At 38.3% G+C, this 18,326-nt stretch overlaps 1 protein-coding gene across 1 annotated transcript in view; it reads left to right on the top strand.

Annotated features, from left to right (window-relative positions):
• Positions 1 to 18,326, top strand: part of UNC5D (unc-5 homolog D (C. elegans)) — a gene marked incomplete at its 5' end in the record, with an annotated part of 423,355 nt that overhangs the window by 293,520 nt on the left and 111,509 nt on the right. Inside the window, 3 exons of the mRNA XM_006896652.1 lie at positions 2,888 to 3,073; positions 9,429 to 9,806; positions 14,052 to 14,136. Of these exons, the coding sequence (XP_006896714.1) occupies positions 2,888 to 3,073; positions 9,429 to 9,806; positions 14,052 to 14,136 (649 nt within the window). The remainder of the gene's footprint in view (positions 1 to 2,887; positions 3,074 to 9,428; positions 9,807 to 14,051; positions 14,137 to 18,326) is intronic.

Below are 18,326 nucleotides of genomic sequence, written 5' to 3'. Positions count from 1 at the left end.
ATTCACACTGTCTTTTTATAGAAATCCTTCTGAATTAGCTCTTAGGTTTTTTATGTGTCTACGCTACCAGGAAAGGAGCCCTGGCAGTGTAGTGCATTGTATGTTGCACTAATAACCAGTAGTTTGATGGTTCTAATACACTGGCTGTTCCATGGGCAGTCTCATTGTGTAAAATTTTACAGATGTGGGAACACAATGGAAGATTGTAAAAATCACTTCAACAGCAGTGTGTTAGGTTTTGGTTTAGTCCTATGAAGACGGAGCCCTGGTGTCAGTTATGGTACTTGGCTTTTAATCAGAGGGTTGGTGGTTCAAACCACTCCTCACTCCTTGAGAGAAAAATGTGAAACTCTTTGGGGCAATTATACTCTGTTTTATAGGATTATTGTTCAGTAGCATGAACCCAATGGATGTGGGCTTCCTTTTGGTTTTGGTACTACTAAGTGTCAGAATGATCCTTATGTCAGAATGACCAGTGATTTCTAAAGCAGTTCCCATCTCTTCTTTCTACATACTATCCCCAAAGTCCTTCTATTCACTTAAAAAAAAAGTACTATCTCATTTTCTTGACTTAAATAAAACACTCTGAAAATAGTCCTGGAAGAGGGAACTCATAGAGCCATATGAAATAAATATAACTCAGTCTAAAAGTATAAATGGAGTCTTTTCCTAAAAACAGGACTAGGATCTGGAGAGAGAATGAAGCTTCAGATTCCTCATGTAACAGGAAAGTAGCAACAAGAAGGATAAACTGGGATACCAGAGAAGCAATTTGTTCTTGTTACCGCCCCCTGCCAGTCCCCCTCCCCTGCCTCAAGAGTTATCGTATCCAGTGATGTCCACTTCTAGGAGACATGCTTTTCTCTGGTTCCCTCTGGCTGCTGGCCCTTCTATTTTAAAGAGATCTTTGTCTCTTCTTTGCCAACTTAGCCACTGAGCAGCTGTCTTCGGTACACCATCAGGCTGTTTCTCAGCGTGTGTTCAGTTGCTGAGCAGATGTGTTCTCCCTGGATACACCTTTTGGAGAGGATTGTGTCGTCAGTCAACAATGCCCGAGGAATTGGAAGGAAGGGGGAAAAAGACTAATTACTCCAAAGTGCCCTCCTTACTCCGCTACTCTGACTTGGTGCATCTGTTGTGTTCTCTGACCTCTCTTCTTTTGGTAGAATGATGTTCTCCAAGGACCCTAAGTGGAGATAAATTGACCTAGAAGGAGAGTAGGAGATAAGGTAGTATGATTGTTGTTCTCCTGCTTTCCTCATAGACAGGGGCATACGTTGAAGTCTCAGAGGTTGGCGTCAATCACTGTCCATGGTTCTAAGTGTTCTGAGAATCTCCCCCGCATCCTTGTTCCTCTCCAGTTTGAATTAGCCAGAAGTCAGAGCTAAAATCTAAACCATGTGTTGTTTCTCAACACCCACACAGTTGTTCTCGTTGTTAAAACCCCTGATAAACCTCTGACCTTTCAGATCCTGTTCTTTCTGAGGGTTATGCTTTCACCTTGTGAATTAGTTTTATGTGTTTACTACCTGATTACTGAACTGGTTCTGCTTGATTTCCTTGTTCATGCTTTCCTTTGGTGGCACCTCATTTTACAGTCCACTAACTTTGTTGAAAATAAATTCACTTTACTTAGGTGGTTAGTATTACTCATTTGATAACATAAGTACCATGTTAGGGTGCAGTGAATGCAAAGTAAGTGTCATGCAATTACAAGGTAAATATACGATGGGTTTATTTTATCCCTTAAGCTCAACACAGGGTGACACAGTAATTACTTTTGGACCTATTAAGTGTACTTACCACCTAATACGTGGAAAGAGTAATTGTCGACTTAGCACTTCCCACCGTCAGTTTCCACACACTTTCTGAGATTACACTTCTTTTAGGATTATTGGTCTCTGATAAATCTCTTGTGCTGAATTGCTGTGGCCTTTATGAGTAAGAGTCAAGAAAGAAATATGCCTAGAGTACTCCTGGACAAAAGAGGTGAAAAGGAGTTACAACATTTTGTGGTGGGATGGGAGATACACAAATACTAAATTCAAACTAACGCTGTTATTTTTGCTTTGCCCATGCATTCAATAGGATGGAGTAGGAGAGGTATGGGAGAAACAAGCATGTGCCCCTTCAGAGCTCCAGTTCTTTTTCACATGCGCACACACACAAATCTACCTTACAGCATTGCATTGGTGCTGGGAAACATCTGTGAAAGACATACAATATGAAGTGTCAAGGACTACAGACCTGCAGATCTCACAACAAAAACTCTCACAATTACGCTATAACCTGAGCTAACGTTTCTAGTGTTCTTTCAAATAGAATGATTTGTGACAAAATTCAAATTCTTTGTTGTGAGTTCTGGTCTCCTCTCCTTTAACTCCTAGATATTTGCAGTATCCTTTTTCCTCAGAATGCCCTCTAGGAATGCATGTGTCCAGGGCCTTTATAAGCTGAAGAGTTCATTCATATTTTGTCATTATATGTGGGTCTTATGTACTCCCTTGAATAACAATAAAATCTACAAAAAAATAAAGGTACTTTGCAGGTGAATATGATTTACTAAAACAAGTAAATTAAAGAGTTTTCTTTTTCTTGTTCTAGAAAAAAATACATTTTTTGAGAAATTGATTCTTTTCAATATTTTACTAAATGGTAAACTACTTTATCAAGTTCATTTGCCTAACTAGCATCCCTTTGATTTATAGAAGGCATTTTTGGAAATATGATTATTGTGTGAAGGGGAGTTCAACTTGTTGTCAACTACATATGTCATTTTCTCCAAGCAGTAGTTCCAACATCCAATAGCCTTTTGTTTTATCCCCCAGGTTAGCTCCATGGGTTCATGCATATCTTGGCCACTTAAGATTTCTCTTCTCTCTTTCAGGCATTGAGAATGCCAGCGACATTGCTTTGTACTCGGGCTTGGGCGCTGCTGTTGTGGCTGTTGCTGTCCTGGTTATTGGTGTCACCCTTTATAGACGGAGCCAGAGTGACTATGGCGTGGACGTCATTGACTCTTCTGCATTGACAGGTGGCTTCCAGACCTTCAACTTCAAAACAGTCCGTCAAGGTCAGAGGCGTAGGACCTGCCCCCATTGTTCTGGCCTCAGGCCCACAGGCTGCACTCACACAGGACTTCGACTGCTCACTATGGCCTTGTGTGAAGGTAGCTCTTGGCCCTGGGAGCAGTTGTCAAATCATCTTCCCACACTAAGAGATCAGGCTCAAAACAGTGGTCGGCTTAAGTGCTTACCTACCAAGAAGGCCAGTTTGGTTTATGGTTTGGAACATTTTCTGCCTTTGATATGTATAGAGCTTAACTTACTGTTTCATCTTACATTCTGTAATTTTATATCTGAAAAGATATCATTTTAAAATGGTATGCATGTCATTCAATGTTGACACCAATGCTACCACAACCTTCTATGTACATATTTATTACACTACATGCTGTTGTTGTGCACCGTCAAGTTACAACCAACTCATAGCAGACCCTCCAGTGGGTTTTCATAGGCAGTTAATCATATGAGGGGAGATTGCCTATCTTTCTCCCATGGAGTAGCTGGTTGATTTGAACTACGTAACTTTAGGTTGGCAGGACAATTCCTTACCGCTAAGTCATTAGATATGGCTATTTTTGTTATTGTTCTCTTAAATGTTGTAGGAGTAAGATGAGCATCTTTTTCTGTGCAATTTATTGCCTCAGAAAACCTGCTGGAGGGTCAGCAAAGAGTATATTCTGATTGGTGGACACATAACAACAACAGCAGCAAAAACCAACATTTTAAATATTAAAGAAATGTCAAAGATCCATAATAAGTCAGGTTGTGAGGCAAGAGCATAATGAAATTCCCATCTAAGTGATGCTCAGCTGTTGCCAAGTTCAAGCAATCTTTTGTTGTTGGCGAAGGAAAATCTATCATGTCTCGCCACAGTAATACTCATTTTCAAACCAGACAGTCATCTAATTCTCTTCTACGAACCAAATCTATTCCTGATCACAAGGTGGTGATGAGACATACACACCTCTTCATTTCTGAAAAAAATGGAACTGTCTCCCTTACGGGAATGAAGTTTTCTACTTTGACTCTCATCATCAATATTGCCACCTTTAGTTTTATTTCTTAGGTTTTGGTAGCACCTGAGGCAAGGAAAGGTATCACTGCTCACCAGTGCTTAAGCAGATAGTTCAGAGGTAGAAACCCAAGCATCCCAGAAAAACAAGTGAGAGATGGATGGAAAAGATGGATATTATTAAGCCTTGCCGCCTACCTACGTCAGGATATCTCACTGCGGAGTGTCTGCTAGGCCCCAGTAATACTCCACATGTATTTGAATATATATTTAAGAGATAACGTTTTTTTATACCACATGAAAATGAATTTTTCTACCACATACAAAGCTAGAGACATATTTCCTTGAAATAATAAGACATCAGTAACTTAGACTATAATACAGTAAAATAGAGGAAATATAACAGCATGTGAGTGACAGTTTTCATGTACAAACATAATTCATTTTCTTCTACTTTGCTTTATTTCGTTTCCCAGATTTTGAATTTTTTTTTTTGAAGGTTGTGGCAACCCAGAGTTAGGGAAGTCTATCGGTACTATTTTTTATTTCCCAATAGCATGTGGTCACTTTGTGCTTCTGTATTACTTTGGTAATTCTCATATTTCAAATGCTTTCATAAAGCTACTAGATGCATAGTATAATGTCAACAACTTTTGTATAACTGAGCAACTGAAAACAAAGAATTAACTTGGTTTATTATGGTACTCAATTAATTGTAATTGTCTGGAACCAAATCTGGAATACCTTTAGGATACACCTGTCTAAATATAGAAGCATTGGAGTTCACTAGATTTGGGTCCAAAAATATATTTAAAAGCCACTGCTTTTAAACCCATGGTTTTGTAAGACTATATTTCTTAATGGAAGTCGACAGCCACATCCTTTGTCCACAGAATGTTTGGTTAGCACAGACCACTGACCTTCAAGATGTAGCTGACCACTTTAACCCCTATACCACCAGGGTCATAGATAGCTATTTTGTTGTTGTTAGGTGCCGTTAAGTTGAATACACCTCACAGTGACTCTATGAACAGCCAACCTGAGCGCTGCCCTATCCTGTGCCATCCACACTCAAGCCTGTTGCTAAAGTCACCATGTCAATCTCCTTAAGGGTCTTATATGATCTAATTCATCAGTTACACTCTCCGAATCCTTGCCTCTGTGAAATGGAAATAGTTAACACCCACCTCACAGAGGACATGAAGGATGGAGTTACCAGCAATTGCATAGCTAGACCATTGATGATGTTATGTGCTGTGGAGTTGGAACCAATCACTTAGTTGACCCTTCAGTAGGTTTTCAGAGGTTGTAAGTCAAACTGGAGGAGACTGCACATCTTTCTCCCTCAGAGCAGTTGATGGGTTCAAACTGCCTGCCCAAGGCCAAGTTCCTTAATTCATGGAGAGGTTCAGAATAAATGTAGTAAATATAGTGCTAAAATTTAAAGTCTTGATGTTGGGTTGTATTTTGGTGTTTGGTTTTGCTTTTATTTATTTTTTTTATCTTAACATAGGCTAGCAATTTGTAGCATAGAGCATGGGATAGGAGATAAGTGTGATAATGTCCTAACCTAAACGGGATTGAGGAAGCTCTGGTTGCTAAGTGCTAAGGAGTTACACTGTCAAATCAAAGACAGGCAGTTCAAATCCATCAGCTGCTCTGCAGGAGAAAGGTGAGCAATCTTCTCCCACGTGATTGATTGACTTTGGGTCTAACTGAATGGTACAAAACAACAACATATATATTTGGTGAATACTGACTTCCATAATACTAAATAAATCTATTTTAGGGCTTCTCAAAACTTACACATATTATGAATCACAGAGAGGCTATGTAGCCTTTAATAAATTAGTTGAACATTTTATTTTACTTTATTTTTTAAAATTTGACCAAAATTCTTATAAGCTCAATGATCTAACAAAAACTCCTTTGATAAAATCTGTGTTGTTTTTATGTACCGTTAAGTCAGAACCAATAGTGGCTGACCCCTCCAGCAAGTTTTCAGAGGCCATAAATATCACAAGAGAAAGTGCTCATATTTCTCTCTCAGAGCAGCTAGTGAGTTCAAACTGCCTACCTTTGGGTTAGCAGCACAGATCCTTACCCACCACTCCATCAGAGTTCCCTTGATAAATGCTACTCTTTCCAAGTTCATTGTGAAGATGCACCTTACAATGGTCATGTGTTTCTACCTCAATTTGTGACTTCCGTTCTGGAACAGTACAGCTGAAGAGACAGCACAATGGGAATTTAAAATAGAGTTATTATATCAAAGAAAATCTACAACTTTAAAACGCTTTCAAAGAGATATTAGAGAGAACTTAGTGAGCTGTCCCAGACTGAAATCAAGTTGTCAGGCAACTTTCTTCAATTACAGACTATATCATTTTAAATAGTTTTTTTTAATATAACATATTTCATTTTCATTGTCATTTTAACAAATTTTCATTCATTCATTGTTGCACATTTCACCCCCTCTCCCACCTTTCCTCCTTTTTCAATTCACTCTGGAAAAAAAATGCCTTTATTGTTGCACAATTACCTCCCTCCCTTCAGCCCACTTCCACACAGTCATTTTTGCAATATACCTCTTATTCTGGGCTATTTTTGTACATATAATGTCTAATCATATATTCCATATAAACAGGTCTTTCTTTCATCTGTTCTAATGCATTATCATTTCATTATCTATCCACTTTTATCCTATTTTCCTCCCAAACACCCATGTCACACCTGCTTTATAACAGTAGTGTTATGCAGCATTTGTCCTTTTATGACTGAGATATTTCACTGATTATAATGTCCTGTGGTCTTCCAAGCATAATGAAAAACCTACAACCAGGAGAGAACAAAATAGATGAATGAGACCTTCTAGGAATCAAAACCCTATATATATTAAAGAATTTCTCCCACAGGGTCTAAAGACTAGGAAAAATATTTGATAATGACATATCTGATAAGGGACTCATATCTAAAATTTATTCAATAGTCCAGCACCTGAACAAGAAAAAGATAAACAATCCAGTCACAAAATGAGCACGGGATATCAATAGACACTTCACCAAAGAAGACATTCAGATGGCAAACAAACACATGAAGAAATGTTCAAAATCCCTAGCGATTAGAAAGATTCAAATAAAAGCATTCTTAAATCGTTTTATAACAAGACATCTTGCATTTCGGTTTTGTCTGGCTCCAGGAAATATTTTTGCTTTTATATTTAAAATAAACTAAAACAATCTTTTAAGAATAGTCATAAATTCGCTTTCTCAAAAAGTTGCAAATAGAAATACCATTTTACCCAGCAATTCCACTACTGAGAATTTACCCTAAAGAAACCATAACTGCCACCAAGCCGATATATGCACACCCATGTTTATTGGAGCTTTGTTTGCAATAGCAAAAAGCTGGAAACAACCCACGTGCCCATCAACAAGCGAATGGATAGAGAAGCTCTGGTATATTCAGACGATGGAATACTATGCAGCATTGAAAAACAAGGTACTCATGAAATATTATGCAAAATGGATTGACCTGAAGGACATTATACTGAGTGAAATATCTCAGTCACAAAAGGACAAATATTTCATAGGGCCACTGTTGTAAAACGGGACTGACATCGAGGTTGAGGGAAGACAGAAAAGGAGGGGAGGAATGATGTATATTGCATTGAAACAGATGAGGGAGAATACTGTTTAAAAGGGAAATATGAATGAGTATTCTTGTCATTACAGAATTCCAGAGTGAAGGCTGCATAGTGGAGTGGACTTGTGGGGAGGGATTGCAAAACAATGGAAGAGTTTTTATTTTTCTTTTCAAGGAGAAGAGTGAATTGGGGGAATGCGTGGGCAGTGAGAAAAGTGCAACAATGAATGACTGGAAACCATAAGTCTCTGTAAACTTTCATTTAAATTAATAAAATAAATGTTTTTTTTTAAAAAAGAATAGCCATAAATAAAATTTCAGGAAGTGTGGACTTGAAATAAACCAGATGAATCAAGATTATGATTTTTCAGATTTCACTGTGAATTACTGTTCTAAACTCTTTTGTGAGCCTATTTTTCAACCCAACTTCTTATATGGGAAACAAGAGCAATATGGTAGCCAATCGAATGAGTAAAATTCTATTAATAAGCACAGTGCCTTGATTGTCCCTTTCTCTTTATGCCTCAAGGGGAAAAAAATCATCATCAAGGAACCTTTAGATCTATACCTTGTTACATTTAGTTTTGAACCTCATCCTCTGTGATGGTGAGTTCTTAAAACATTGAAGAGAGAGGTGGGAAAAGCAGTCATCATGGATTTTCTGCTGGCGCTGCTACAAATTATGAAAAAAGAAAAACAATAGAGGCTAATACAATATGGCCTAGAATTGCAACATTTCCAGAAATATCATACTTTAAACATTTTTGTCAGGCCCCAAAGGAAAATTGTTTAATATGGTTTGGGTTTCAATTTGAGATGTCACATTGACAGACTTATATGGGTGGAAGGTATGGGACTGAGAGTTATTTTGTTATTTACTAATAAATGAGATTAGTTCATCACTAGAAAATACCACAGCATTTGTTTTTAATATTTGGCTCCGAAAAAAAAACCTGGTGAGCCCCAACAGATGGCAAAGTCCAATTTCTCATGTTTTTGTGAAGTTGTTGTGGTTTGTTTTGTTTTTTTCATTTGATTTGTGTCAGGAAGGAAGCTATTGTAGGCCGTTCCTCAGACAGAATTCAAGTCCCTCAAAATCCCTGTGTTGTACCCTTTCAATTTCAGAGTGACATAGTCATTATTATATCAAATTGGCCATGCAGACTTGGAACAATTCTTAAGGTCTCCTGACCTTTTCCCTCTGTGGACCCTTCCTCTCCTCCTGCAGGTCTAGAATCCCAGGGTTCCATGTGAAATGTGCTGGAATCAATGCAGCCTCAGTTATAAACAGCACTACCTAGTCACCATGCTGTGTCATCTCTTGCCATTTAAAATGAGCAGATGTTATTTTTGTTCTGAAGTAGATTGCAAAACATCTTCCTTTTTATAAATTAGCTTCACTTTGCCAGTTGAAATAATCACATAAATAATAATACCTGAGGTCGTTACCAGAAAGAGTGCCAGAAATACGTGTTCAGAAAAGACAGCGTTAAGAGAAACCCTGGTATTCTGAGGATCCTCTGTGAAAGACAGAGCTGTTGAGTCCATGATCATGTTTTCACACAAGGACCATGAAAAACTGGCTCTAAGTGGAGCAGCTAACAATCATATAAATAGTTGTGTAGTTAGTAGAGACAGATATAAATGAGGTGACAGAGGTGCCTTTTAGTTTCAGAATAACAGATTTATTTTTTTTTTTAACCCAGGTAACTCCCTACTCTTGAATTCTTCCATGCAACCAGACTTGACAGTGAGCCGAACGTACAGTGGGCCCATCTGCCTGCAGGACCCCCTGGACAAGGAACTCATGACCGAGTCTTCACTCTTTAACCCTTTGTCAGACATCAAGGTCAAAGTCCAGAGTTCATTCATGGTTTCCCTGGGAGTGTCTGAGAGAGCCGAGTACCATGGCAAGAATCACTCCGGGACTTTTCCTCATGGAAACAACCGCAGTTTTACAACAATGCATCCCAGAAACAAAACACCATACATTCAAAATTTGTCATCCCTACCCACAAGGACAGAACTAAGGACAACTGGTGTGTTTGGCCATTTAGGAGGGCGTTTAGTCATGCCAAATACAGGTGAGTGATATGTATGTATTTTCTAGAATTTGTGTGAATGTTTTCCATTTGTATGATCACCCCTTTTCAGAGCCATGTTAAGAGGCTTTTCTATCCATTAGCGCTACAAGCACCATGGCTCCATCAGTCAGTTTGATTTTGATAAGAAATGACAATGAAGACTGAGAATATATTTTGCATTCTTCATCTTAGCTTATTGTGAATACTTCCTGTGATGCCTAGTTAGAGCTGGCAGCCATATTTACTAATAGACGTGAGTAGCGCCTCAAGGCTTAAACTCTTCTGAACTATATTTCCATTATCATGAAAAGCAAGCATTGAACACATTCTTTGACATAGCCCAAGGCCAGGCTGGCATTGTACATATTTATACCCAAGTGTGATTCATGCACTAGTGGGTAGTTTAATGAAATATCTCTCAGGGTGACATCGTCAATAACTGACCATTCTCAAGGACCGTAGACTTGGCTATAATGCAACTTCACAATGAGCAATAATAAGGATCTGAACTTCAGTTTCAGGGCTATGTTATAAGCATGTGTAGTTTTTGAGCACTTTCCCCTCTTTTCGCAAGAGAGGGAGATTTCCTTATTGCTTTGACAGGGTATTTAAGATATTCAGAAGAGATAACATTTTAAATAATATTCTAACTATGGATCAGTCTTTAGAGTTTCATCTGAGACCTAACAGGGCAGCAGAAGGGATCAGTATCTTCCCTGATTTCTGAGTAATGGGAGTTACGTAGTGAAGTAACCATTTTGCAGACTGTTAACAGGAATAGGAGTCCACTGGCTTGGCAAGTATTATTAAGCAATTGGTTAACATCAAAACATGGTCTTTAAGGCCAATTTCTGGGCAGATTGTTGATAAAGCTAGCAAACTTCTTTGAAGCAAACATTTTCTGTTTTTAAATGAAATCTGTAATAAGAGCAGTCTAATGCAACTATTGCAGCTAGCTGACCTCCGTAGTAGCTTAATGATTTGAGATTGATATTTCTATCAAGTTGATGAATATTGTCTTAGTCTTCTAGATGAATCACTCGTTTACAAATTCCTTTTTAGGCAAATACCTCTCTCGATGTAGCCCTTACAATGGTGTTGTTTTCCAACTTTCCCCAACCTCTAAATCGCTCTCATTTATTATTTTAGGGCATGGTAGAGACCTTAATTTCAATATGTCTGAGTGTTTACATGATACAGTCTTCTCTGGTGTTAACTAGCAGGTGACTATAGAAAATACATTGCAAAATGAGTCAGTCTGCTATAGTAGCAAGTACCCTCTGGGTAAGAATCCGTAAGCCAGGATTATAGGTTCTGGAAAATGGTAGGAAAGTGGCAGAATTCATGCTCTTTCAAAGAGAACAGGATATACACAAAAGACGTATTATTTGAACATTTATCTCATCTTCACTTTCTAGCTCTGTGCTGGGCACTTAGGAAAAACTCTCTGTAGGTATTGGATTAATAAATCATCTGCACTCTTCTCTCATTCATTTACATTTACACACACATATGACAAGAATCATAAGAGTAACCCATCCATTGGCTACATTTGTTTACCATTAATTAAAGAAAGTTAAGAGCTGAATTCTGTACAGCCAGAGATCCTTCTCTCTTCCCTCTGGCTTAAGAAGCACTCATGCTGAAACAAAAGTTTCTAATCGGGTTGCTAGTGATTCCCAAGCTGTTTTCTCTGTGAAGGAGCATTTTCCAAGCTCCTAATCAGGAGCCTTGGACAATATTGAAACTGTTCACTGGGAATAAGTTTGAGGACAAATACGAGTGGGGAATTGAAGCATATGCTCTGTTACTCGCAGGACATAAATGCAAAATATGCCCGAGGGAGATAGAGTATAAAGAAAGTGAGGCACAGAAATTAGATTGTTCTTATGTCATCCACTGAAAAGTGTTACATAGTGTCTAGCAATGATTTTTCAAAAAGATCAAGTTGTTCCCTATACTTCAGAGATAATTTGTTATGCTAAGTATGGAATCTGAAAGTCAGACAGGTGGTTCTGTTCTGTTGTCGTATCAGATAAAATGCTGGCAGGTGTAGTTTGGGGGAATGTATTTTTCTGTAATCACAGATAACTGGTGAAGGGCATACTGAAAACGCTTGCCACTTTAGGGGACCACAGGTCTAAAGCTCTCACAATGTCTCTCATTCTTCATAAAATATCGCTTGCTGTAACTATGACCGCTCCCATCATTCTTGCCTCCAGATTGGAATATATTGTAGCGCCACACACCATTTGTGTGTTTTGGTAAGAAGAGAGAGGTTATTCTGAGAATAATAACACAAAATCTGATTGAAGAGATGATCCAATGATCCAATTGATTCAGAATGAGTTTAGACTGTTGTGAATAATGTTTCAATGTAAACATAGGGCATTCAGCTGACTTGAAAGGAATGAGATGTGATATTCTCCACAGTAACTGTTCAAAGTGATAATCTGTAGAAGAAAATATGTCTTAGGACCTGATGGTTTTACTGAAGATTGGCAATCCTATACTTTCATTCGCATGTTTATTACATATTTATTGAGTCCTTTCTCTGTGCCCAGCATTATACCACGTGTTACTGTTTGATGATAGTCTCCTTTGTAACTGTATCTGGAGTCTAGGAACTGAATGTTTCTGTTATTACAGTCTAAAAAGAGAGATAAAAGAGAGGAATGCTACATCAGAGTAAGAGTACAGACATAATGTTTAGGATGTGTATTAAGTTTGGCATACCAATACACTGAACATCCTATGCATTACAACTTCTGTTCATCAACAAGGAAGGATGTAATAAAAGTCCCTTCATTTGGTAGCCGCATTTGAAGAATAAGAAATAGAAGGTGGAGAAATAGAAGGTGGAGTTTAATTTGAGGTCCTATGAAAGGCAATTATGCTCTTCTATATTGGCATTAAGGTCCAGAATATAAATGGACCTCCTTGCTGAAGGGCTGTAAGCAAGATTTAAACATGCCTCACTCTTAGTGCTAGTGAAAAATACGAATGATAACCAGTGTGTTCTTGAATAATGCTCGTAAATGTGAATCATTAATAACTTGCTTTGCAGTAAATCGCAGATTTCTCAAATCTGTAGCAGCTAACAAACAAGCACATAGAAGGATATCAGTAAAGCCTTCCCTCTCCAGATTTAAATTATCACCAGCAACCCAAAAGCTTTCTGTGTATCTACATTAGCTCTAATGAAAGGCAAGGAGTGAAAGCTGCATTATTCAAAGAATGGGAGGATGCCCTGAGATTTTATTTTGTTAAGATATTACTGTGCCTCTTTTATTTCTTCTTATAAACAAGAAGCTACATGAAAGAGAATTTCTGCCCTCTCTAGACGTTTCTCTCTTGGCAAAAGTGAAATATTTACTTCACAGCATTCACAGAGAGAAAGGGCATATTTTAAATGCAGCATCATGTGGCTTCTTGTACGTGGCATCACTGTATTATATGGTTTTAGTGAAATAAAGCTTTGTGGGTTTTGTAGCCTTTTATTTTGACATAGACTTGAATATTGTTAAGCCATCTCTAATCTCACCTTCCTGTCTGGAAGTTTAGAGGCAACTATTGGCTACACAACAACCTATTAAGCATTTAAACTTATAAGATGCACATTGTTTCTTCAGTTTCCTGGACTAAGTACAGTATTCCACGGAGGATTTTTCTACCCATTCACTCCCAGATACACAATTTGGAAGACTCTTTCATCCCATCTCAGGTTATGCCCAAACATTGGATGACTCCCATGATGTCTTAGTTACCTTTACAATAAATAAAAGAGTAGAGAGAAAAGATAAATAAATGTATTTTCAAAATATAAAATGGATTAATTAATTCCCTGGTAAACTCTTAACTCAGGTAGCTTTGAAAGAGCTTTGCTTAGAGAACGTAGTCTTTTAAAATATCTCAAAAATTCTGAAATGATTTAAAATAAGAAAGGGATTTGAACACAACTGTTAGATATTGCCCTCTTACAGAATAATTTTGACATCCTAATTATTTTGTTCATTTGACACGCCAGTGTGGTTTATAGCCTCTGAAAACTTGCTAGAGGGTCAGATATGAGTTGCTTCTGACTCCATGGAAATTAGAGGTGGGTTTTGTTTCATTTACTTTGGACTTCATAGACTTTCCAAGGATTGGGATTTCATGAATTGTCTATGGGTAAGCGTAATATTTTGAGATGTTTCAAGGTAACTAGAACATTGCCAAATAACCCATTGCATTTTTCTGTTTTAGGAGTGAGTTTACTCATACCGCATGGGGCCATCCCTGAGGAGAATTCTTGGGAGATCTATATGTCCATCAACCAAGGTGAACCCAGGTGAGAGTCAGAGAAGAATGTCAGACTAAGGATCTTTTAAATACAAAATGGAATCACTGAGAAAAGTTGAAGTTGTTAGGATAAAGAGACATACAAGTGTATGGATATGATAAAGAACAGCTGTTTAAAGAAGGAAAACAATTCGTGAACTCTTGGCTAGAGGAGCAAACATGCTGCTGTGTGTTATTGAGTCAATTCTAACTTATAATGACCCTGTAAATTCTTAGTCGTTCAGTGGATCCAAGTCATAGTAGTCCTGTAGGACATTGAATGTGTAAAACTATTTTTTGGGTTCTATAAACGTAATTGGGTTTCCAAGGCTGTAATATGTACAGAAGCAGATTGCCCATTCTTTCTCTCATGGCACAGCTGAAGGGTTCCAACTACTTTGTCAGCTTACCAGTTGAGAACTGTCAGTACTGCACTACCAGGGTCCCATGGTGACTCTAAAGGACACAGTAGATCTCTGCATAAGGGATCCTAAATAAAATATTTATGAGGGCATATTGCTAGGTCCTTTATGTCATGGAGCAGCAAGTGGGTTCTAACAAACTTATTAGTTAACCAAATGTTTAAACATTGTCCCACTAGGGCTCCTGAAAGTGCATAATTGCACAATGTGGCGTCTAAGCAGCAGGTATTAACAGACAACAGAGACTTAGAAAGGAAGTCAGAAGAAGGACCTCTCTATACACATTTACTGCTTCCCACAATCTCCCTGCTCCAAGTAGGAAAAAACCAAATCCATGGGAAGCCCCCTGTGGTGCTAGAAATCATGCAAATGTATGAATGGATGACCTATGACTCTTTGAGCTCAGCAAAAGACCTGTTATAGGTTAAGAGACATTTTCTTAGGCAATTTCCCCTAATGTAAAATGAAAGTGTTCAGTAGTTTTTAGGTCTGACAAATTTCAGCAGCATCGAATTCAGTTACACAATTACAAATCTTGCTACGTAGTCTTTTAATGAGAGTAGCTGGTTGTTTTCTTAGTGCAAACATAAGATTTGAGGAAACATTGCCTTCCACTACATGAGATAATCCCAACTCCTCGTTGAAAAGCTGTTTTTCTCATAAACTGGAAAGATACCTCAGGCTTTTTTAGTCATAGCCTCTTGGTTATTTTAGAATAGATTTTTTGTTGTTGTTGGTAACAAAAAACACATGAAAAAAATACACTGAAAGGAGAAACATCCAGTGAAACAGATGGTTTTAGCAGATTTTAGAAGCTATTTCTATAAAAGAATGTGTTGGTGCCCAATGGGCTTAACTCTCTGCTCTTCAGGGCCTTAGAGTTGTGAAAAGAAAGACTCTGCCAGCTAGTTTTTTTGTGAAGTAAGGTTTGTGGAGGAATTTTCTGTAGTCTCAATCATGGGAGGATATCGTTTCCTTTCCTTGGTGGGCAAAATTTGATTCTTTGCCTGTGTAACTAAAAAAGGTTGTTGTTGTTAGGTACTATCAAGTCAAGTACAATGCTATGAAGAAAAGATCTGATCCCCGTCCTATCCTGTGCCATCTTCATTACATCAGTCACTGTGTCAACCCACCCCGTCATGGTTCTTCCTCTCCTTCACTGACCCTTCCTAGCGTCATCTCTATCTCCAAAGAATAACCCCAACTAGCAACATGCCCAAAGTATGTGAGGTGAAGCTTTATCATCTTTGTCTCCAAAGAACTCTGGCTGCACCCTCTTCAAGACATACTTGTTTGTTCTTTTGGCAATTCGTGCAATGTTCAGTGTTCTTCTCCAACACCACAGCTCAAACACATCAATTCTTCTGTCATCCATATTCCTTGTCCAGTTATCTATATATTTCTGTTTGGCAAATGAGGACTATCATGGCTCAGAGAACTTCGAAGAGCTTACACAAAGTGTCAGATAAATCAGTTAAGTAGATATAAAAATAGTTCTCTGCTTGGGAGTCACCTGTTTTCATCCCTTTGTTTATTTTACATTTGAAACAATATTTGTTTAAAATTAGGATCAAGGTCAAATGAGCATGTGCTTTCAAGCACATCTTTCTGTCTCAAAAATTCTGTCTCAATTTCCAACAGATCCCACTTCAGCATCAGCCTTTCTTCATTGCCATCGATCCAGTGAGCTCATCTTCTGGTCCTTCCTCTTAACCCCATCATCAATGTTCTCTACCTCACTTTGTGAAACCAACCTAGACTGTTGCCCATTTTCGTAGGTAGCTGTGTTGTTGTTATGTGCCGTTGAGTCACCTGAGACTCATAGTGACCCTATGTACAACAGTCCTAACCCCAGCTCTATCCTGTGCCGATCTCAATGTCTCTGACACACCTACTCACACTACCCCAGTCACTGAGTCAATCCACCTCATAGAGGGTGTTCCTCTCCTGCACTGTCCCTCCAACCTCCCAAGCATGACATCCTTCTCCAAGGACTGGTCCCTCCTTGCAACATGTCCAAAGTATGTTATAGGTACTTTAATTAAAACTTACTAAAAAGCTCCTACTTAGAAAGACAAAAGGTAAAATGTGTGGAATACACCACAAGTGCCAGGATTTCAACCAAATGACTTAGCAAGTAATGTTTTTTTTTTAATTTCAATAATTGTAAAATCAGGAGAACTTCAAAATTACTGCCATCAACTTAGAACTGATTTATAGCTAACCCACCAGTGGGTTTTTAGGAAGCTGTGCATTACATGGGAGAATACCTACATTTCTCCCTCAGAGTGGCTGGTAGATTTGAAGCACCAGAGAAGCAGTGCCTTTGGGTAAGCACAGCAGCCCTACAGACATAACAAAATGTTGTTAGTGTTCCTAGGTGCCATCAAGTTGACGACTCATAGCAACCATATGAACATCCTAGTCTTATCCTGTCCCGTCCTCATAATCTCTGTAATGCGTTAGTCTATTATGGTTAGTGACTGGGTGAATCCTTCTTGTTGAGAGTCTTCCTCTCTTTTTCTCTCTACCTTTCTCAGTATAATGTCTCTCTCCAAAGATTTGTTCTTTCTGAAAATTTGACCAAAATATGTGAGACAATTTTCATCATTCTTGCCTCTAGGGAACACTCTGGTCAACCCTATGAACAAAAGGCCAGAAGCTCCTGTACAACTACTGTCATTTATCGAAGTTCCTGGAGTTTCTGGAGGCATGTTGCTTAGAAAGTATATGCTCTTCTTGCTTCCAATCCTTTAAGACATATTTCTTTATTCTTTTGACAGTCTACAGGGTATTCAATATTCTTTGCCAGAATTACAATTCAAAAGCATCAATTCTTTTCCTGTCATCCTTATCTTTTGTCCAGCTTTCTGATGCATAGAAAGCAACGGAAAATACCATTGGTTGAATAAGGATCATCTTAATTTTTGAGCTGACATCTTACCTGTTTGAATTTTAGAGAGGTCCTTGAAAGAAGATTTTGCTAAGGCACCAAATCTTTTGTTTTCTGACTGCTGCCACCGTGAATGTTGATTGTGGATCAAAGTGAAAGAAATCATGGAGAACGTCAGTATTTTTTTCCACATATGATGATGTTGCCTATCTGTCCAGTGGTGAGGATTTTTGTTCCCTTTATTTTGGGATGTAACTCATATGAAAGACTGTAGTTTTGATCTTCTTCAATAAGTGCTTTAAGTTTCCTTTACTTTCTGCAAGCAAAATTGTGTTATCTCCCTGCCACAGGTTGTTGATGAATTTTTCTCCAATCCTGATGCCATATTCGGTTTTTAAATTTCTTCTTTTTATTGGACAGATAAAGTTGTTCTTGCTGTACGGATTTTAAAATACCAATATACTTTCAAGAAATATGAAGAAAAAATTGGGAGAAAGAGGCAACAGCTTCATCAGGAGTCAGCAGAAGTCTGATTTCAAACTCTAGCTGCCACCTCTTCTGGGAACTTTTTCCCCGAAAGCCCAGACCTCCAACCCCAGGAACACTGGGGCAAAGGAAGGCAGAGCCCCCAGTGGGAGTTATAACTATCCTTTTCTCTTTCCAGCCCCCATTTCTTAAATCATACCACCAAACTTCCTAAAACACATGAACCCGAAAAAACTCACAAGAGATTAACATTTCACAGGAATAAAGAAAAAAAGGATGGGAGAGGTTGAAGAAGCCTTCCCCACAAGATATTGTTGGGGTTCAGAGTGGGAGGCACATGCCAGGACCTCTCCTGTTGATGTCGTATTCTTATTCATATGTTCTGTTGTTGTTGTTGTT

Source organism: Elephantulus edwardii, unplaced genomic scaffold (assembly GCF_000299155.1).
Source record: "Elephantulus edwardii isolate Elephantulus edwardi_28Jun2011 unplaced genomic scaffold, EleEdw1.0 scaffold00187, whole genome shotgun sequence".
NCBI classification, from domain to species: domain Eukaryota; kingdom Metazoa; phylum Chordata; class Mammalia; order Macroscelidea; family Macroscelididae; genus Elephantulus; species Elephantulus edwardii.
Note: the sequence above shows the minus strand (reverse complement) of the source record. Positions and strands in the feature narration are given on the sequence as shown.